The sequence below is a fragment of the Vanacampus margaritifer genome, chromosome 20 (genome assembly GCF_051991255.1).
Source record: "Vanacampus margaritifer isolate UIUO_Vmar chromosome 20, RoL_Vmar_1.0, whole genome shotgun sequence".
NCBI lineage: Eukaryota > Metazoa > Chordata > Actinopteri > Syngnathiformes > Syngnathidae > Vanacampus > Vanacampus margaritifer.
This window is the reverse complement of record NC_135451.1, coordinates 6,537,521-6,559,884: the sequence shown is the minus strand read 5'-3', so window position 1 is coordinate 6,559,884 and position 22,364 is coordinate 6,537,521. Positions and strand designations below refer to the sequence as shown.

At 37.8% G+C, this 22,364-nt stretch overlaps 1 protein-coding gene across 4 annotated transcripts in view; it reads right to left on the bottom strand.

Moving 5' to 3' along the window:
- rttn (rotatin) overlaps positions 1-22,364 on the bottom strand; it is a 42,222-nt gene that overhangs the window by 6,330 nt on the left and 13,528 nt on the right. For all 4 annotated transcript variants that reach the window (XM_077553962.1, XM_077553964.1, XM_077553963.1 and 1 more), the window contains exons 19-42: positions 21,271-21,370; positions 20,665-20,750; positions 20,117-20,234; positions 18,193-18,289; positions 17,999-18,064; positions 17,723-17,911; positions 17,017-17,259; positions 15,164-15,317; positions 12,909-13,075; positions 12,567-12,786; positions 11,670-11,798; positions 9,670-9,780; positions 8,946-9,104; positions 7,320-7,397; positions 6,625-6,826; positions 5,444-5,544; positions 5,275-5,362; positions 3,946-4,138; positions 3,750-3,840; positions 3,345-3,495; positions 3,110-3,247; positions 2,067-2,269; positions 1,880-1,985; positions 170-267 (exon numbers count right to left, since the gene is read on the bottom strand). In XM_077553962.1, the coding sequence (XP_077410088.1) occupies positions 170-267; positions 1,880-1,985; positions 2,067-2,269; positions 3,110-3,247; positions 3,345-3,495; positions 3,750-3,840; positions 3,946-4,138; positions 5,275-5,362; positions 5,444-5,544; positions 6,625-6,826; positions 7,320-7,397; positions 8,946-9,104; positions 9,670-9,780; positions 11,670-11,798; positions 12,567-12,786; positions 12,909-13,075; positions 15,164-15,317; positions 17,017-17,259; positions 17,723-17,911; positions 17,999-18,064; positions 18,193-18,289; positions 20,117-20,234; positions 20,665-20,750; positions 21,271-21,370 (3,288 nt within the window). The remainder of the gene's footprint in view (positions 1-169; positions 268-1,879; positions 1,986-2,066; positions 2,270-3,109; positions 3,248-3,344; positions 3,496-3,749; positions 3,841-3,945; positions 4,139-5,274; positions 5,363-5,443; positions 5,545-6,624; positions 6,827-7,319; positions 7,398-8,945; positions 9,105-9,669; positions 9,781-11,669; positions 11,799-12,566; positions 12,787-12,908; positions 13,076-15,163; positions 15,318-17,016; positions 17,260-17,722; positions 17,912-17,998; positions 18,065-18,192; positions 18,290-20,116; positions 20,235-20,664; positions 20,751-21,270; positions 21,371-22,364) is intronic.

Below are 22,364 nucleotides of genomic sequence, written 5' to 3'. Positions count from 1 at the left end.
TAAGAAAGATATGGGACCGTTCGTCAACGCACTTTCCGACTCTTTCTGGAAACTTCAAATGTTCTGTCAACATGTAAATTGCACCTGAAAGAGTCCTAAAACATCAACACTGTATAGAGAGCAATACATAACTTTACATTTGTTCTTCACATTCGTTTTTTATCCTCACTTTTTTGCGGTGGGAAGGTTTGCCACTTCGGACAGATTCCAGGTTGAGCTGAGTGTAAGTCTGCTTCATCTGCTCCGCGCAGCTGTCAATTAATCCAGCTGTAGCAAGTGCACACACGCGTGAATGCGTGCACACATCAACCCACCCACATGTACCCACGCATGCAAACACACACATGAAGAGAGACATTACATAAATAGTGCATACAGAGGAATTTCACATACCACTAATAAAATAGCAGGGTTTTGTGAAAATGCCAAAATAGACTTCTGAACTTAAAAAAACAACAACAACCTATTATTGTGAACTATTATAGCATAAAGGTTTCATAATAAATATTTTCAAGAGAAACTTGATTCAACATGTGAGAGCATCCATCCATCCATTTTCTTAACCGCTTGTCCTCACAAGGGTCGCGGGGGTCGCTGGAGCCTATCCCAGCTTCGGGCAGTAGGCGGAGTACACTCTGAACTGGTTGCCAGACAATCGCAGGGCACACAGAGACCAACAACCATCCACGCTCACAATCACACCTATAGACAATTTGGAGTGTTCAATTAACCTGCCATGCATGTCTTTGGAATGTGGGAGGAAACCGGAGTACCCGGAGAAATCCCACACAAGCACGGAGAGAACATGCAAACTCCACATAGGAAGGCCGAAGCCCGGACTCGATCTCACGTCCTCTGCACTGAGAGGTAAACGTGCTAACCAGTCAGCCACCGTGCTAACCAGTCAGCCATCGTGCTAACCAGTCAGCCACCGTGCTAACCAGTCAGCCACCGTGCTAACCAGTCAGCCACCATGCTAACCAGTCAGCCACCGTGACTTGATTGATTTAATTCTATATATTTATTTTCATATTTATTTGTACCTATATATATATATATATATATAGATATTCATTATTCACTGTAAGACTGTAAATTATATATATATATATATATATATATATTTATATATATAATTTAATTTTTGAATTATATTTTTATATCTGTTTTTATTTTCACTTTATTTATTTATCTTTTATTTGTAATTTGCCTTTATGTAAAACATTTGCTAATATTTGGGATGATTTACAGTTCCCTCCACAATTTAAGTTCCCTTTTGTTTTTTTTGGTAATGCGCAGTGTTGTTGACTTTTGCGCCTTTCAGAATTATGGCCAAAAGGTTCAAATTTGTCTATTTTTACCTAATTTTGTACATTTTTGCTAAATTTAGCCACATTCTGATGTATTTCTTCATTAAAAAAATGTCCATCTTGTGTCACACCATGTCAGAGAGAGATGTTTGATTATTGTCACACGTAGGTCACAGCTAGCTCGCCTTTGCCAGGAATTCCTGTGGCTCCTTTAATGTTGCTGTAGGCTTCTTCACAGTCTCCCTGACCAGTGTTTTCTCATTTTTTTATTGCACTGTTCACATTATAGTTTAAATTAAAAGGGGGGTACTGGGGTTTACCTTAAACGCCAGCGTAAATAAATGTGTTTTTAAGACTGACTGAAAACACTCAATCAATCAAACAGAGTGAAGAAAACAAAGCCGGGCCTAGTAAAGAGCCTTGGAGCACTCCGCATGTGGGATATACTTTGACGAAAAAGTGCCGACACAAACAGAAAAACAACTTGAACCATTCTCGGATCAGATAATGGATGGATGTGTCAAGACATTTGTATACCGACAAGACAGCGTTACAAAAAGGCACGCTACCTGTAGCAGCATGGATCTGTGCTGCATCGCTGCTGGCCAGTAGAGCCATCAAAGCTCTGGCTGTCAATTTTTTAAGTGGATCCTGAAGAGTCCGCCTTTCAAAACTCTAAAATAAAAAAATAGATAAATAAAAAGTAGTGTATTTTTGAAGTACGGCCACTACAGCATTGTTCATCCCGCTCCTCACCTGCAGCAACACATCACAAAGATGGCTTGCTGACGGACCACTCAGCACGTCAGCTAAAACGGCCCCGTGGTCCGAGTTCAAAGTCATGGCTGCTCCTTCTCGCCTTTTTGCCTCTTCTGATAAAATGGTGGAAAGGAAGTGCAAAGCTTCTTTGTGCAGATGAGGCTCCACAAACTTCTCATGCACGCACAATGAAAGTGTTCCTGCACACAAGAAAACAAGGAAAGCCAAAGCCTGGAATGAATAAAAAGTAGACAAATGATAAAATATCAACCAATATTTATCCATCAGGTAGTATTGCACACTGATGGATCTTTTCATCCACAACAAACCCTGTCATTAATGCAGAAAAAAAGGCTCAAATTGTTCATCTTTTACTGGATTGATTAAAAGTCCCGGCTGTGCCATCTATCTGGGGGAGCCATGAGGAGCTGAGGTGGTTTAAGGACGTGAATAGTAAGGCAAGACAAAAGGCACAGTTGTGTTGCAACCATGGGGGGTGGGGGTGGGATTGGGGACACTGTACTTGGATTTGTGAAAGAAATGTGTCTAGACACAGTGTATTGTTAAAAGCTACAATTGTCACAAGATTTGTCCAAAATGACACAAAGTCTTTCAATAAGTTCTTTATTTTATTTATTTATTTTTATTTTTAAGAAAAAAAAAAGTTCTTTATTTTAATTTTAATTAGTGTATTTTCATATTTTTTTCAAATTCAATAATAAAATTATTATCATTATTATTTTTGAACTTATTTGGTTTCATCTGATACGCAAGGACTTATGTTTTTCCATCAATACAACCACTCGCACTCAGATTCACACCTACGGACAATTTAGATTATGTGTGTCAAACATATGGCCTACGGGCCAGAACCGGCCCATCAGCGGGTCCTGTGAGGTCACAACACAAACTATAGTTTTTCACAAAAATGAACAGTTGTTGCTTATTTTGTCTGACTTTTGGCTGTTAATCAGGATTTGGTGAAAACAAATTGCATTCATCTTTGTTCAGAAATGTCAGATTACGCTGCAATAAAATACCTGTGAACATTCGCCAGCGTCTCCCCAGTGCATCAGAAACAGATGGATACACGGTAAAACTGTCCCTCTTCACCAGAGTAGCCATGAGCGCAAACACATCCGCCCAGCATGCGAGGACGGTATTCCGCGTGTCTGCATCTGGGGTTTAAACATGTAACGTTAAGTCAAATAAATGGCTGAACAAGACGAATATTAGATGAATACTTTATAGATGCTAAAATTACAAGGCCCACACCTAATCCTTCCGTGTTGAGGGTGAGTGCTGCAACAAGGGTGGGCAACAATTGTTTCAGGAAGTCCAATTGGCCAATCAGCTCTTGGCTGAGTGAGACACATGACTGCAGTAGCTTGGAAAAGCCAGACAGGAAGTGAAGAAGCGTGATGAGCTGAGTACAGAAGAAGAAAAACAGACAATTAAATCCTCAGGTGCAGGTGTCCACAGACAATCCACTGTCACTTTGTTTTATGAAAAGCCATTTGAGCATTTATTCAACACGCTCAATATCCAGCTTGAGGTCCTTGAAGTGCACAATAGTAACCAAAAGTGTCACTAGTAGGAGAATTTTTTTTTTTACTAGCACAATAAATGCTCAAAAGTTATTCCATACAGTTTGAGATAAAAACGTCTTTTGACTTTCACCTGACTCTTGATGTTCTCTCTCTCTCCAGGAACTATATTTGGCGCCTTCAGCTCACTGAGACATTTCTCAAATGGCCCAACAGCCACCAAGCTGATGAAAAAACATATATCAAAATGTGTTAACTGCAGAAGATCTTAATTTGATCATTACTTTAGCAGATCATTACAGCATTGAATTTAACCTGTGACCTCTTACCCCGACAAAGCTCTCAAGAGCTGGTTCTGTCGGATGGCCGTCAGGGTAAAATCTGGCAAGATGGCCAGCAAATTCATCAGCAAGCCACAGTGGGCCACAAGAAGGTCAGGAGTAACCATGACGACAGGCTGCGTGGATGAGAGCCGGCTTGGTTGGAGGTCTTGCGAGTCGCTGGTGTCGATGTCGCTTTGGCCTAAGAGAGATGTCACGTATCCACTAAAAATGAGGCTACGGTCTTTTTAAGACGATTTTTTAATGTTGTTGGCTACAAGAATGATTTGGTGCAAATGTGTTGTCATGTGCTAGCCTAGAACCACCAGCTTTTTGGGTTCAAAAGGTCTCTAATTTGAAAAACAAAACAAAAAGATGTACCAGTAAGGTGCATTTTATTTTTCAATTATCTTTACCTAATTTCGTTTTTTTTAATTGTCTTGTTTTGCTCATTCAAAACCTGTTGTCTATCCTGTCAGATTTTAGCTTGCAGCAAAGCTGCGTTCATTTTTTTCCCCCTCTCACAGTATGAGCATTATGCAAGATAATAGAGAGAATTTAATTTGTGTGCAATACGTTTTTTTTTTGTCATTGTGCCAAGTTATTAAAATGAGGGCTATATATATAGTGTATATATAAAGTCAAAACACCCCATTAAAAGTTTTTGTGATATGAAAAAATTAGACCAAGACAAATAACTTTTTGAACAATTAATGTGACTTGTGACCTGCAACTCAATTGGGAAAAACAAAACAAAAACAACAACAATATTTTTGAATGGGGAAGTAAAACCCCAAAAATTCCAGCTCTCCTAGTAAGCTTTTCTTAACTTTTTTTTTTTGCTTTTTAGCAGAAGCGTGATGTATTGCACCGACTGCCATTTTGAATTGTTAATTTTGAACACAGCCAGTAACAAGGTGTGCACAATTATGCAACCATATTATCTCAGTTGTCTATTTGTACTTCTCATCTGGAAAACAATAAATACATAAATAAACAGTACAAAATATAGTTAACTGAAATTGTGGGAAAAATAGTTTTGAAATTATTTATTTTGGTCTTGTTTTTTTAGGGTTGGCAATTGAACGGGGTGTGTAGACTTTTTAAATTAACTAATTGACAGTATAATTTTTTTAATTTTGTACTGCATATTTCAAAGTATTATTTTACTTATAAATACATTTATTATTAATTACCAGCCTTTTACTTTTTAATTAGGACTAATAGTATGAGTGCTTTTACCTACTCAAACTAAATAACTACAGTATAAACATTAAAAATTCACCCACTTTACAGCATTTTCAGGAATTTCAAGGGTGCACACACTGTGATCGCTACCTTGCGCCATTAGCCTGTTAGCAGGAGTGTCTGCAGTGAAGCTCATGGGGGACGCAGCCCTGGAGGTCTCAGACCCCGAACCTCTTACCTGTAACAAACCACATGGATTTGAATTACAACGATAGTGTGTTAGTGGGCACACATTAAAATGGAAAAAGAGCAAGCGAACCGTGGTGCTCGACGTGGACAAGGAGCTGGGAGGTCTGCTGGAATTGGCAGTCGGTGCTGCTGCCGCGGCACTTCTCCAAAACTGCAGAGAATTGTCCGAAACTGGACATGTACGGAGTGCCAAGATTCATAACAATTTTTAACATCAAATTCTAGCCATTTTCATGCACTTTTAAGTCACGTTTTATGCATTTCCACACATTTTTAAGCCGCTGTGCATATTAGTTCATTTCAAGCACTATGTACACTTGTTTTCAGTGTTTCTGCAGGTATCAAGAAATCAGATTTAATGTATTTTAATGCCGTTTTTAATGCAATTTGAAACTAGCTTGATGCCCATTTTGTACTGCATACACACACACACACACATATATATATATATATATATATATATACATATATATACAGACACACACATATGTATATACTGTATATATATATATATATATATATATATATATATATATAAACAGATACATCCATACATATATGCACATGATATTTATATATTAGGTTAATACACTTAATTACAATTTTTAATCGTAATTAATCGCATGAGTTCCATAGCTAACTAGCAATTAATCACAAATTAATTCTATGCTATATCTGCTCCAAATGTACAATCAAATAATTTTTCAAGTTTTTCATACTCTTGTTAATTAACATAAATGTGGGCAAATATGGTTTCCAAATGCAAATGTGGATGTATCATTTAGTTCAATGACACAGTAATTTTATAGTCATTCATAAGGTTTTTTTTTCCAGTTAAAAAGAGTATGAAGCATTGAGACTTGGGAGACATTGATTTGTGGTTAGGTCATTTTTCTGCCACTAGGTGGCATTAGTGTTTCATGTTGGACATTGGATGTGACAGGACTATGAAGCAAATTGTGGATTTTGTTCTTTGTGAGTTCAAACTAGTCATCAGTCCCCACAAAACCTTTTTTTTTCTTTTCAAATCATATTTATTATTGCTAAATTGTGTTATGGTGACTTCATGAAAATAAAGCATGAATGTTTTTACATCAATTGTATTTACATTTTTAATACCTTTAATACATCGCATGTAATACTTTTCAATGTCATTTAAGGACTTAACTTGAGCAAAATCCATTTCAGGACTTTTAATGTTTTTTAATGAGCCGCGGAAACGCTGTATAAAGATGTACTGTGAAAACCTACCAACAGAAGCACCATCTTGAAGCCCAAGTTGACTGGCAGCCCCAGCAACAGTTTTTTGGAGGTGAAAAGTGTACCTGCCCGTGTAACAGGCAGCGGCAGACAGCGCAACGTGCTGGAAATACTGACAGTGGTAAAGCAGAGCCTGGAGCGCAGGAAGACCCACCAAAGACACACCAGACACCTCATTGTGGACGCAAGGGTGCTGGCAGAGGGACAAACAGCAAGATAAGCATAGTGAGTTTTATTTCAATGTTAATGGCAACCTGCTGTAAAATATCAAGCTGATGCATCACAAACAACACAGGAAGACTGTTTAAAAATAACCCACATGGATGGGGCAGCTTTGCTCATGTTTCTTTGCTTTTGTTAAAGATAGAGCTCACAGTGGCCATGGTTTATTCATTTATTTGTTACCTTGGATAAACACCCCCTCTAAAAGAAATATCCAAAAAGATGCTATTGATGTTCCTACAGAAATTCTAACTTTGGTGGGAGTGCTGGGGGCCTGAGAACTCAGTGGTGCTTTAATTCAAACAACTCCCCTCGCTCTGAACCCTGCGGGGCTCAACAAAAGAGGAAATGGGAGTTAGGAATAAAAGGTTTGAGGGTACAAAGAAGAGGAGGGCGAAAGAAAATTAGAGAAAACAGTTCATGGTCCACAAAAAGCTTTTTAACTAGCTGGCAGAGCTGCTGACCTGCCAGTGGGAGTCCTGGGCCTCTTCTGCATTGGCAGGCATGGGCATCACCAGCAGGTTCTGCAGGATAAACGCAGCCTGGACACGCAACAACACAGAAAGGGAGAAAAGGGAATGGGCACACAGTACACACCTTTAAGTTTCAATGTATCAGCAACAGCGCCCTCTGCCTGCTTTTAGCTGCTAGTACATGATTATGTTTCTCATAGCAGATGTGTGAATGAATGCTGAGAATCGAACAATCACAATGTGATTGCTTACTTTCTTTAGTTCCATTCAAAAGATGCTGACAACCCCGCTTAACAAAAAATTGACAACCAGTTTTGCCAACACTTAATTGGAAGTACATTTTTAACAGTGACATTTAAGAATAAAGTTGTTGTTTTTTAAATAAACATAAAATAAAGACAACCATTTTTTGACTTAACATAAGTAATTAATTAATTTGAAAATAAATTAGCCAACATAAATGTTTTTAAGGCAGTCTGTTTTGGCCTGACATATTTTAACTGTTAATATTGTCATGGCATACTTAATATTTATAAAGTACATTGTTTATAAATATAATAATACAATTTTGGGATCTCATACAGTCTTGTGCGTCTTTAAGCTGACATCCATGGTTTTTGTTGTTATTTGACGTAGTGATTTTGTTTTTGAAGCTAGATAAAACGTCAACAGCACAGAATGTGTAACATATCTAAAAAAAAATTTTTTTTGCAGACACAAACTCTGTATTTCCATATTGAAAACACAAATATATCTGCTTCAATTTCTGAAATAGTCATTGTCAACCACATATTTTCACAACACAGCAAGTCTACTGTGGCTCAGTGGGTAGTGCAGCAGAGGTTTGACCAGTAAAGGAGGCATTGGTTCGAATCCCGCTTTTGACTTGTTTCAGTTCACATTTTCTTTTTATTCATTTATCATTCAACTACAATAAACGAGTCATTTTCCTATTTAAAAAAATCAATTTACTTCATAAGCATTCCCCAAGCATTCAAATCTTAGCATTCAGATATTAGCATTAAACTTTCAGCGTTTTGTCTAGTTTATGAATGATTATTTTTAAACGTGTAATTCCTTTTCAAGTGTTGTCAAATGTAACTCACTGCTGCACTCAAGAGGCAGTTAATGGCACTACGACTTGATAGTGAATGATTAGTGTCAGTTAGCTTTTTGCTCGCTGATTATAATTATTTTTAATTACTATACAATAATGATTTGTGATTTTGTAATGTAACTGTAGGGAATAGTCACGCGTTAGATTAGTCATTACTGGCATCACTGGTGAATTCCCATTGGCAAATTTTTTGGAAAACTATTTCATATTTGTTTTTTTATGAAAAACTATAACTACTAAAAACTATTTGCTGCTTTTGTGCTCAAGCTTAAAGCAATAAAAGTGGCAGTGACAAGGCACTATGTAGAAGTGAGTTGAGGAGCTTCTTTTAGACAAAAGTAGTGCTTTGCCACCATTTTGTATCATCGAATGATTATTATAAACCACTTGCAGTGCTTGGTTCCTCACTGACGTTATTCTGATGAGGCTTTCGGGACGACTCTGTTTAGTTTTGTATATGTGACAAAGTCCAAACATGAAAAAGTGAGTCGTTTATCTACCTCTCTGCGGACCATGCTGCTCTCCTGCTGATCAAGCAGGATGTTGAGCAATGTGCCCCACAGGCCTCCGCTGATGTTCTGGCAGCTGGCGCACAGAGCCTGGCACCCGCTCTCCACTGAGGACAGAGCAGCGCCTAAACCCAAACTGGCAAATCTCACCTGTGGGACGATTGGGAAGGATGTAGACAGAAATTTAATTAGAAGGAACAAACAACATTCATCCATTTTCTACACTATACTTCTTGTCCTCATTAGGGACATGGCGAAAGCCCCTGTACTGGTCAGGGATGAACAAAACATCTATTAATTATATATATATATATATATATATATATATATATATATATATATATATATATATTATATTATATTATATTTATATATATCATATTATATTTATATATCATATGGCTATGATGGTAGCTGATGAAGCCTTATAGCATGTGTGTGAGCTTATTTTTCTGTGACAGAGGGAGAATCGGTGCGACTATGTCACACACTCCATTTTCTTTATAGTTGAACTTCTTGTGATGCTCTTTAGGGGTTTTAGCTTGTCTCCGAAAGCCAGGATTCTACAAATGATCACTTTGTGACAGAGAGAGTTTAAGAAGAGCTGGGAGAGATGGTGAACAAGCTGAATACTAAAGACCCCGGTTGCCTAGACATTTTCATAAGATGCTTCACGGGTCATTTGCCTAAAACGAGAGGCATAGGACAGCCATACCTCTTGATCCCTGTCCACCCAGAGTGGGACGAGCCAGGCCAAACCCATCTGCGAGGCGTTTGGTTCATCAGCGGTGCTCTCGTTCCCCAAAGACCACATGGAAATGATGTCCTGGTCCAGGCATAAGGAAAACATTTGCTTGCTTTAAGTAAATGTTTTAATAATGTGCAGCATTGTGCTCGCAGAATATCAATAACAGACATTCACTGCAAGGTCAAATTCGAGCACTTTCAAGATCAGTTTTGAAAACTTTTCCACATAAATATTTAGCGGATTATGTACAGTAGCCTACAAAAGTCGTTACTTCAATACTTCAAGCAATGCTATAATGATAATTTAGGGGCCTAATTGTTAATATATTCAGTTGTGTCACAATCCATTGCTGGCACAGAGAGATTTAAAAACACATTAGTTGAAGCCACCAACATTATGACCTCAATATAACACAATATAATGAAATCCAATACAAATGTCAAATATTCAACCTTTAGACTCTTATACATACTGTAATCTCGCCCAGTATGATACAGTATACCATTCAGTGTCAATCAAAAAATTATAGGGATGTTCGATATCACTTTTTTTCAGATCGATATAAGTATGAGTACTCGACTCTTCAGAAGTCTTTGATACTGATACCAATAGTACTTTTGATACATAAACAATTTCAAACAAATGAAAGATCATTTTAAAGAAAGTCCTTAATATACCAATATTTTTGTTTCTTAAAATTGCATGAAATTAATGGTAATTTTCTATTCTTCTAATTTCTCATTTCTAGTTCCTGATCACAAAACAGCCCCAAGAGAGTATCGGCTGCAATCACGAGTACCAATACATTGAGTTATATCTGGTATTGGTACCCATATCCCAAGAACATTTTCTTTCCATATTTTATACACTTCTCGTATTGATGTGGGATGCTTTTTATATTTTGATACACTGTTTTGTCACTAGGGATGGGCGAGTACCAATAGCAGGTATCGATATACTGTAGGGCCGATACAGGCCTTATTTCAAGCCATCGACACTCATGATGGATACTAGTATCAGCCATCCTCTTTAGGAATTAGAAATTAGAAGAATAGAAAATTGGCAATTTCATGCAATTTTAACCCCTTTAGACACAGATTTTTTCTTCTTTTTCTGTTACATTTTAACATGAGTATCTGTACTTTTGATTTGATACATTTTCAAATCAAGGTCGTTACTGTTGTTTTTAAATGCATGAAAACGATTAAAATACTTGACCTGGAAGAAAAAGCAGTGTTGACGGCTCTTGGCTCCGCCAATCATATGAAGTGTTACATGGCCCCCTACATCCCAGCTTGTGATTGGCTCTACGACACGCAATCACTTGACATGCAATTGGCTAGATTAGAAGAACAACCCGTAAATATGAGGGCAATGCGCGCCGCCACTACACAGGGTAATTTGAACTTGATAGCAAATTAGAGAGTCAATTGGCCGATGTAGCCCAATTTTTGCTTCATTTGAGTTAATATCTTATCTCATACCCTGTACTTTTGTACTTTTACTCGAGTAATTATTTGAGTGAGTAATTTTACTTTTACCAAAGTAGTTTTTTACACAAGTAATTGTACTTTTACTCAAGTAGAGAATGTCAGTACTTTACCCATCGTTGCCCTAGATAATGTTCAACTATTGGATGGCGATGCACATTTAAGTTTGCGTCTGACTGGTCAAATTCAGGTAAAAGCATACAATTCCATATGAAACGTATTGCATGTCTTTGCGATACACATATTGCATGGGCTAATACCGCGAGTATTGGTGAATACTCAAGAGTTGAGTACTCGTACTAGTATCGGTCTGAAAAAAAGTGGTATCAAACATCTTTAATTTATATCATTTTACTGTGCAAGTGTTCCTTAATGTGGCTGCCAATTGTGTGTGAACCATTAAGTCACACAGTTTTCCTTTATATAAATCCTTTCTAGTACACTATATTATTGCAGAACTTGAGAAGAGGCTTCTACCTTTTCCTTGTTCTCCGTCATCATCTCATGAGACAAGTGAAGCAAGCAGACGACAGCATTCTTGGTAACGCCTTTCCCCATGAACGACATGGAGTTGCCTCCCCACTTGACATAAAACGAGGAGATCACCTGTGCAGAAGAAAGAGGTTTCAAAGTTAGCACCACTGTGACCTTCCAAGCAGAAACCACCCAAAAGGATACATGTTGCTCAGTCGGATGTTAACATATGCTCATCACGAATCCAAAAGGCAAGCTTTGATACAGCCGAGACTAATTATGCTGTTTTGATGTGCCATCGGAATGTGGGACTGCACTGAAGAGCAGATGAAGAGCGAATAGCTCAGGCAGTCGGCGGCGCTTTAGGGCTCTTCGGAGCCAGGAGGAACAATCACAAAGGTGTGTGTGTGATGACTGTACAGCCTGTGATCTTAATTCATATTCACAATCAACATGGACAAACTGTTGTTGTTAACACGGCAACCCGTTCCGCAGGGGCTTTAATTGTGAAAGACAAAAGGTTCGGACACACGGCTGCTGTGCAAGCTGGTCCGCCGCTTCACGTTACGGCATCATTTAAATGGGTTGTGGGACAACTGAACAGATGGAGCGGGCAGGCTTGATTAATCTCATCAGTATCGCTGCATTGTGCCATATCTAATCATTGTCATTTTTTTTACCATCAAGTCCCATGAATATCTTTTAACTTTGTTTTAATTAGCTACTCAGAAAGCAGACTTCTTATACTCGTACAGTAGTGTACATTCAGCTTTGTAAATTCTCTCATCTCGAATGAGAGGATTGCTTATCTTGCTTACTGAATGGCCATTCAGTTCTATATTTTTTGGGTATCTCATTAGATATGTCAGTGTCCCTGATCAATTTTTCAAAAACACAGACCTCTAGCAGGCCGCTGAGATACTTGGCGCAGAGGGAGGTGGGCGACAGGTCAAGGCAGTGCGAGCTCCAGCCAGACTGGGCCGTCAGGCTGGCGATGCCCTGCAGAGTCCTCTCCAGACTGGGGAGGCCATAGAAGTGTGGGGCGTCAGACACCCGCAGGCTCTGAAGGAAGCGGAGTGCCAGCTGGCTCTTGAAAGGGCCGGCGAGTGCCAAACATAGCCTGGCACGAGAAGCAGGCGAGACAAACAAGAAAGAACAAACATAAAGAGCTACATAGTAATGGAGGATGAAAATACAAAGATCAACGTTATCGCCTTAAATGTGTTTGTGACACCATCTTACCTGTCTAAGGTGTGTGTCAGCTGACAGAGCAAGTTTTTAAAGAGGTTGGTCAGCTCTCGCTGTAATTTCTGGCTAAGGTGGTTCTTGACTTCCTCTGGCTCGTCTGGGTGTTGGCCCGGGCTTGCAGTCTCCACACCAGGCAGCAAATTAAGGAGGGACACTCTTTCCTAAAGAAGTGAAGATCCAAGAAATGGAATGAGATTTGCGTTCACCAAAAATCACTCTCGATTACCACCGCTGATGGTACCACAAGCTTTTAGACAACACAGTGGGGGTACCGCAAGGGTCCATCCTGGGTCCCTTATTGTTCAGTGTTAATATAAATGACCTTCCATCTGTTTATCCTGAAGTTCTCAGACAAATGTACGCAGATGACGTTGTGATAAATGTTAAAACAAGTCAGAAAGCTGCAGTTTTGCTTCAGGGTGCAATGAAAAAAATATCAGAATGGATGGTGCAAACATACTTGACATTAAATGTTTTTTAAAAAGTCTGCATGTTTTTTTCAACGACATAATATTGATCCTGCACCTGAAATTATTAAAGATATATATATATATATATATATATATATATATATATATATATATATATATATATATATATATATATTATATTTAGGTGTGCTGGACACCACATTGTCTTTCAAAAAGCATGTGTGAAAAAAAATTTTAATTATAAAATTTAGTTTAGATATATTCACCATCAGATGACTGCATTACGAGTTGGTCTCTTGCAAATACAGTGTGACAACCGCTCCATAGCCTGTTCAAACAGGCCCTCAAAATATAAGACCCAAAAAAAATACCTCTCTCATATCACCACTGTAACATAGTTAAAAAAAAAATATATATATATACAGTAATTGCTAACTTAGCATGTCAAAGCGATTTTACATTGACTTTAGCATTAGCACTGGCGATGTTAGTAAACCAAAGCATTTAATATAGATAATATATATGGGTGCTTTCACAAAGTCGGGAACTTGCAAACGCATTGTGCCGTTCGGCACAATAATAATTTTTTCTTTGATGCTTATGTATTTGAAATGCCATAATCAAAATCACGATTAAATATTCTTTAGTCGCCCAGCCCTCCACTGTAAATGTTGCTAATTTAACAGTATTCATTTTTAAAAGTACTGATTTGGCTATCCTGTATTTGTTTATCAATTCTCTCTTAAAAAAAAACCAAGCACACACAGAGAGGAATTGTATCCTAACAACTGGAGTAATGGAGAAATCCCCACTTCTCTGTTGATTATCATCCTTCCCCAGAGTCTGGTCTTAAGTGGTGTTCTGGTCGACACACTGACATGAAGACAGTTTGACTTACCTGAACTAGCAACAGAGGCGCGTATACTTCCACTACACAGCCGCCTGTTACTGGGTCACTCAGAGTTCAATGCTGTGAGTGCAGTTTTTAACTTCCACTTTTGTTTTTGGAGCAGTTTGCATTTTGACAATGAGGTTGACTCTGAAATATATTTCTGTACCCTTTTTTAGTATGGAAACCCAAAACGCCAAAATGAAATAAAAATAAAACATAAAAGTGAAAATAAAAACGGATATAAAAATATATAATTAAAAATAAATAAATACAAAAAATAAATGGAATAAAAATAACATTTATTTTTATATTTATTTTTACCTTCATATATATATATATATATATATATATATATATATATTTTTTTTTTTTTGCTGTTGTAATTTTTGAATTTTATATTATAATTTTATTTATTTATTCATTTATTTTTAATTTTGGCAGTTTTGGTCCTCCATACTTGCATACTGTTGTATGTCGCGAATACATGTGTAGAAAACAGCAGATGCTATTGTGTGATTACAGAAAAGAGAGGGCGGCATGTCTCACTACAACCAGGCATTCAATCTGAAATTATGCCAAGAGTGGGGAGGGGCCTATTGCTTACACAAAAGCCACACACACACATATTAATGAGGAGCTGATTAAATTCTAAAACTAACTAATGCTAGCAGCAAGTATCTTCCTCCAGGCAAAAACATAAATCCAAGCCCAGGAAGTCATCACTGCCGTATATCTGAGACGGATGCTTCAAGCTGTGACATGATTGTTCGTGTGTTTTTGTGGGGGAGTGAAATATTTAGTGTTAGTATTGTTGTTTTGATTACAGGTACAGTATATCGCCATCTGTGTTGGAGAAAAGATTACCATAACAGAGATGCACACATTGCTGCTTTGCGGGATTTTTCTACAAAAAATACACTGCCGACCTCATTGAGAAGCAGCTCCAACATCCAGCGCAGGTCCTTGTCCTCCGGGTCAGACCAGTGTGTGTGCGCATGTTTGAAGTATGCGTTCAGAAATGCAACGATGTACGCCAGCAGCCTCTCATCCTCCACAGAGGCTGGATGCACCTGGAGAAACCTGCAGGGAGGAAGAGCAAAGAGACGGTCAACCATGAGAGAGCACTGAGAAAGAATAGGTTATTTTATCTTCAAGGAAACAAAGCGAATACATGTCTTTGTTTCATCACAAACAATTAAAGCAGGTTTTAAAATGCTTCCGAAATAGGTCTGCTTGAAAGTGTGTCAAAGGGTTAATTAATCGGATCTCCCTTTGAATGCTTTATTAAGCGTGTCGGAACGTTGTGCACTGAAGGAGAAGAAGAAATTACCCTGCTGAGCCATGAAGACATTTAATTTACAGGAAGTGCCGTCCCACACTGTTCTGCAGAGTTGCAGAAGCAGCCAAGATAATGGCGGCCGTAAAAGCCATGCCTTAATTAGCTTCATTCATTTAACTAAACAAGACATACTGAGGAAGAATATATAGACAAAAATGTTACAGTAAGACGCACCGTTTATTTAAATTCATCTCAAGGATTGAACTAAATCCCATGAACTAACTAGGTGCTACACAAAATTCTACGGATGTTCGATACCACTTTTTTTCAGACTGATACCAGTACGAGTATTCAAATAATGAATAGCCGCCAATACCGATATCAAGTACCGACACCACTAGTACTTTTGATTTGGGCTGGGCGAGTGCCGATAACAGGATTGGTCATCATTTTGCGGCCATTTTCCCATCAGGATTAAGAAGTTAGAAATCTATATATATATATATATATATATATATATATATATATATATATATATAGAGAGAGAGAGAGAGAGAGAGAGAGAGAGAGAGAGAGAGAGAGAGAGAGAGAGAGAGAGAGAGAGAGAGAGAGAGAGAGAGAGAGATATCTATATATACTGTATATATAGAGATATATATATAGAGATATATATATATATATAGATATATATCTCTAGAGATATAATATATATATATATATACACGTGGTATTAAACATCACTACTTTTGATACATAACATTTTAAAGATCTATTTATTCGTTACCTTTTTACTTACTTTTCTTTAAAATTGTATAAAATGTCTGGTTGGTGCTGGATTTCACTTTCCTTTCTTTGATCCTTCCTCGGGTCTCCTGACAACCTCACGACTCTAGCTGGATTCTGAAGTATTCGGTTTAGGTGAACGGTATGGGATTTTTAATAGGTTTTAGGTGAACTAATGAGTACACACTCACGCACACATATGCACATACAAAATAAAAAAGAGAGAGCAATGATGATGACATGTCGAATCAGTAAAATTACCGAATGAATAATACTGAGCTCTAAAAAAAAAAATAAAAAAAATTGTATGAAATTAATGGCAATACACTGAAAGTGTATGCTGCTTGTTATTAAACAAACTGGTATCGGCAAAAATCGCGATCAGCAGGTCAGACATTTTAAAAGTTGTTAGTACCGATACTTTATATATCATATATTAAATTCCTGGAAAAAGTGACGCAACAATCAAACAAATGTATTTTATGAACATTTTTGGGTTGATATTTTGCTGGCCATTATATTTATGAGTGAGTTAGCTGCCTCAAAGTTCTGGGTTTGAGGTTCGAAATTTGGCCTGTGTGGTGTTTCAATGTTCACCCCGTCCTGACTTCTACAGGCCTCCTTCCACACTCCAAAAACAAGCATGCTGTTATTGAAGATTCTAATAGGAGTAAATGTGAGTGTCAATGGTCTTTTTTGGAGATTGTGTGTTTGTACCTGGTCACGGCAGCCTGCCAGCTGAGCGAGTGTAGAGTTTCTCTACATCTGTAAGTGGTTGCATCAGGGACGGACATTCTGTCGATCATCAAGTGGATGTTGAGTCTTGAGAGGGCGGCGATCACCGAACTGTGTCCCGCTGCCATGACCACAGCCTGGACGCAATCCTGCAGGGCGCTCGGAAGGTGAGTTGCTCGCAGTGACGCAACCTGGGCCTCCGAAAGCTTCAAGTCAGGATGGAATCTGAGGGTTGAACAACAACGCGTGACTGCTACGGCATACTAAGGCATGTTAGAATGTTTACAAAAATTTTTAACTAAATATGTTAATAAAGGCAGGTCTAAAAGAATATGTGTATGTGTGACATAGGATAGGACAATAGACTAAAAGTAGACTGACAGTATGAAATGTAGCTAGTTTAAACTATATTAGAGCCATGCTCATTTGTTTCAATTAGGCCCCATATCGGGGAAATGAAGACAAATGGAACATAAGATATCAAACCTTCTGAAAACATGTTTCATTATAATTTTTCTCTCTTTATCTGGAACATGAACACAAAATGTTTTTGTAATGTAAGGGCACTTCAGTAAATGTAGTTTTCCACAAAATAAGGGGGATATAAGGGCATACAGTATTTCTTTCGAGCAAAGGAAGAGAGGAACATCCAATGTTATGCAGAACACTAAGCAGCAAAGTATATTACTCGGCATTGTCGGTCGAGCCGTTCCGATCCTCCAGCAGGTTGTCTATACCACAGTGCCATGCAACGTTCCAGACCACCTGCAAGGCTTGACGGGCAGGGGCTAAGGTGAGTAGGTCTGAGGTGGGCATCAGGACGCAACGGTACGGGCTGACAGCATGATGGCTCGCGGCCTTGAAAGGCATGTTGTACCTCGAAGGGTAAACGAGACAGTTAAGTTAGACAGAAACAGATATGAGCAACTAAATTAAGACTGATGAGAGCGGCCTCAAAGTTTACCTGCGAACTACTGACAGCGGGAGGGAGAATGACGGGAGAGTACCATCGTTTGGTGATTTGTCCGACCTGATAAGGCAAAAAAAAAATATATATATATATATATATATATATATATACACTGTAAAAAAAATAAATAAAAATAAAAAGTTCTGAATGGATGCATACTGTGTGATAGCTGAGATGTTAAAACTCACCATGTTACCGTGCTGCTTATTTCATCAAAGAGCAGCAAACTCATTAGGACGGCAGCCTCACCCCGGTTGTTATTGTTTGCCTTCATGATTAGAGATACTATGCACAAGACAGAGCATGTAAGCCAATTTTGTATGTGCTGTACATGCACAATAATAAGGTGCATGCCATTCTCAGTAAATAAAAATACCAAGGAAAAGCTTTGTGCCTCTATAATTCATCCCAAAGGAGCTCCAAGCATTAACTGCACATTAACAAAAACTTTCAGGTGGCCAATTCTTATATAAAAAAATAATTTTTGATTGTTTCTTAAATAATATTGTATTTTAATTTCTTAAAATGGTAAATTTGGCATGCCCGCATTGGTTATCTCCAAGTACAATAAGTATTAGGTTCAAAATCAGTGTTAATTTTGGGTCAATTAAAAAAATCCTTCAACGCCATTCATTTTTTTTAACACGCGATTAATGACTGCCCCTTACTTGGAAAGCCTCTACTGGGAGAATTCCAATCGCAACGCAGCAGACACGTCCATGTCAAAATTTAGCAGCAATAAAAAAAATTTAAATGCATATATTTGTGGAGTTGTGTTTTACAATTTAAAAAATGCAGAATTTCACAAGTTGCTTCATGTTAATTAGATAGCTCTTAATATGAAAAGAAAAATGTCTTACAAATGCAATTATGCCATTTAGTGGCAGAAAAATGACCTCAACACAAATAAATATCACTCGTTTTTTTACAGTACAGTAAAATAATAATAATTTTAACTCAATTTTATGAATTATAATGAAATATAATTACTAAAGCATGCAGTCATATTTCTATTAGTTTAATATATTTCTCTCTTTTATGTTAAAGAGTATGAAGACTTAGGAAAAATATTTTATTGTACATTCTATTGTACGTTTAGAACAGATATAAAATTTGTGATTAATTGTGAGTTAACTATTGAAGTTTTGGGATTAATAACGATTTTAAAAAAAATTCGCCTGACACCCCTAATAATAAATGATAGAAAGAACGTGGATTCGTAGGAATTTGGATGTGTTTATAATTGCTATAGTTGTGTGTTTATTACAGAGGTGGCCAAGTTTGGTTCTCGAGAGCCCCTATCCAGCTTTACATGTTTCACTCCACTAACACACCTGATTCATGATTAGTATCGTTATCAGGCTTCTGCAAAGCTTGCGGATGAGCTGATCGTTATATTCAGCTGCGCTGAAGGAGGGAGACATGGAAATCAGGCTGTATAGTGGTTCTCGGGGAACGAACTTGACCACCCCTGGTCTATAACAATAATGATGTAATTGGCATTCGCAATTTCTTAATAGAATGACTATCATTATCTTTGTTGAAATCCCTGGCAAGCAATGAAGATTTGACTTTTAAGTTTCAAACACCACACAGTATTGTTAGTAACGCTGCCAAATCTGACTGATGCAATACATCTTCAATTCATACGTTAGCATAACTGAACGTTAGCCACTGAAAGCTGGACTATTAATAAAAATATAAAGCATATTTCGTCACTTTATAAGATTCTCATTAAATGTTGGTGGTGGGACTCATACCAGTCACTCAATTATGTCACTGCAAAGCTGTTTTAACCCACCCAAAGAATGAGGAACACAAAGATAGTGAAACACTATAGCTCCATAATTCAGTATTACATATCACATTATTTTAAAAATTATCTATAATGTCTTTAGAAACATGCCTATAAATTTACTGTACAGTTTCTTTAAGACCAAATGTTTCTATTGGCTCTCATCGGATTGTACAATTGTTCCTAATGAAATATCTAGTGAGTATATCACAACGTGGTTACATTTTTGTATCCAAAAGTGCCTATGCACTAACCCCACATTCACAGCAACAAGTGCATTGCATTTCTTAATGAGATATCTTTCTAAAATAATGCACCTCGGAGCAGAGTGACAAGCAGGAGGTTGCGTTGCGCCAGGCTGTTCCTCAGAGATGGATCAGCATACACCAGTTTTCTCAGGATACACACACAAGGCTCCAAAATGCAGTCCAAGCTCTATGCAGGACAATAAATACATTTAGTGTTTAATTGTCGGCAAGAAAATGAGCAGCAGTCTCCCACTCTTCTGCTGACATCCCAGTGACGCGATGGGACAAATAGCACCTGCAGACAGCTCATTCTGTGTCTACTTCAATGTAGCCAAACACAGCGTCTGATTCAAGGCACGGAGGGCTAAAAACACAGCCTACCGGGGCCTGTCTGACACTGTTAATACGGGCCATCTCATCCTTCTATCATCTACGCCTCAGTGGATCTCTTCGACATCCACAGGCAACAAGTGAACTTACATGTGTGCATCAATGAGGGCATACAGAGGAAGTTATTGTTGACTGCACAAACCCGCCCAGGATTCCTTCGTTCCATTTGATTGCATCACTGCAGTGTTTGATGGTTTATTATTTTGTCAAACAAGGTTTGAGTTTACCTTGTTACCGTTGACAGTGTCAGTGAGGAAAGAAATAACTTTGTCAGTTATTCCAAGATTCTTCAGGACTGGATGCATTTTTGTTTCTACAAAGAAGGAAATGAAATACACAGGCTGTAAATATATATATTTATTTATTTTTTTAAACATAGTGGGAAAGCTGTGATATAACCACAAATGTTCTTTTTTTTATGATATCATGCACATAGATTTCAACTACCTGAAACTGGTTAAAAATTGGATTTGTTCAACCTTCTAAAGTGAAATCAATGCATGCTCATCAAGAAATTGTGCCCATAAAGAGAAGTCATTGGTGCAGTTGGATCACCTCCTACTTGTTTTCAAGTGCACTCTGCCGCACTGTTTGAAACTTCAACAGTGATGAGAGCGAGACAGAGTGTGTTGTGAAACCAATTTAGAAAGCAGAAAAGTAAAGTAAGCAAAGGCCAAGAAAAAAACTGTCAGCAGTTTTTCTGGAAAAACATAAATGCTTCCCCCGGTTTGACAGCATTCAGGCAGATGGTAGGAAACGCCGATGTAAACTAAAAGGTGATGTTTAAAGAGTTTATGAGAATTACAGAGAATAGTTTTTTAGAGAAAGCTCACCCTGCAGAACCACAGACAGCTGCTCAGCAGCAGATCTTCTCAGAGCCACGTCGATAGTGTCTGACGACAGCATGGAGAAGAGCTTCTCCACCGCCTCCACCTTAACATCAAACATAGAATATAGGATTGGCACTGAAAACATTTCTTAAAGCAATACTAAGGAACTTTCAGTTGACGTTGATTATGGTGGCACCAAATGGACAAAATGTCTGAAGGAAGACCACATTTCCTATTCCCATTTGTAGTTTTTTGTGTGGCAGTGTTCCTACCATCCTCCTCAAAGTTGCTTCGTGCCAGTAAAAATGATACAGACCCCCTCGGGCCATGGCAAAGGTACTTGAACTAGTTTTAAGTCAATGTTTCATCAGAAGAATTATGAAAATATTTTATTAAGGTTGAAAAGTTCCTTAGTGCTACTTTAATCAATCATGGGGAAAATAACATTAAAGTTGTGTAGTATTTTTCTGTGCTGTTGTAAGATAAATTTAAAAAAAAAATGTCCTTCATGGTACTTTTCCCCAAAATATTACCAACACTGTAAAAATTATTTAGAGGCAAAGTCAACCCAAAAATGTTATGTTGCATGCACCTTCACTAGTCTAACACGGCATTCTGTTTAATATTGCGTTTCTGGAATATGAATTCATCTCAATGTCTGGTGGCGGCCATATTGCTACTTGCTGCCGACTGAAAATTACATCACAGGAAAGGCTCAGGTAACGATCAATCACGGCTACCCTGTTTTTTTTAGTTGGGTCATGTGACGTTGGCAAGATGAACCGTGATTGGAGCCGTGATTGGTCATTAACTCATTTGCTCCCAAAAACGTATAAAAAAATTTATTTTATATATTGCTATAGTCTCACAAACGTATTTATACGTATTTTATGTTTTTTTATGCTACAGCATACAAAAGGCTTTGATGCAGCCTCTGACCTGAAGAGGTCACTTAAAGCAATGGTAGTTGTTACAAAAAACGGCCAGCAGGTGGCAGCAGAATATAAGAGATCAGCCAGGGCCATGTTGCAACAAGCTCTTTTCCCTAATGTTTTCAAAAGTTTGTGAATAATGATGAAACTTAGCTATATTCTAAT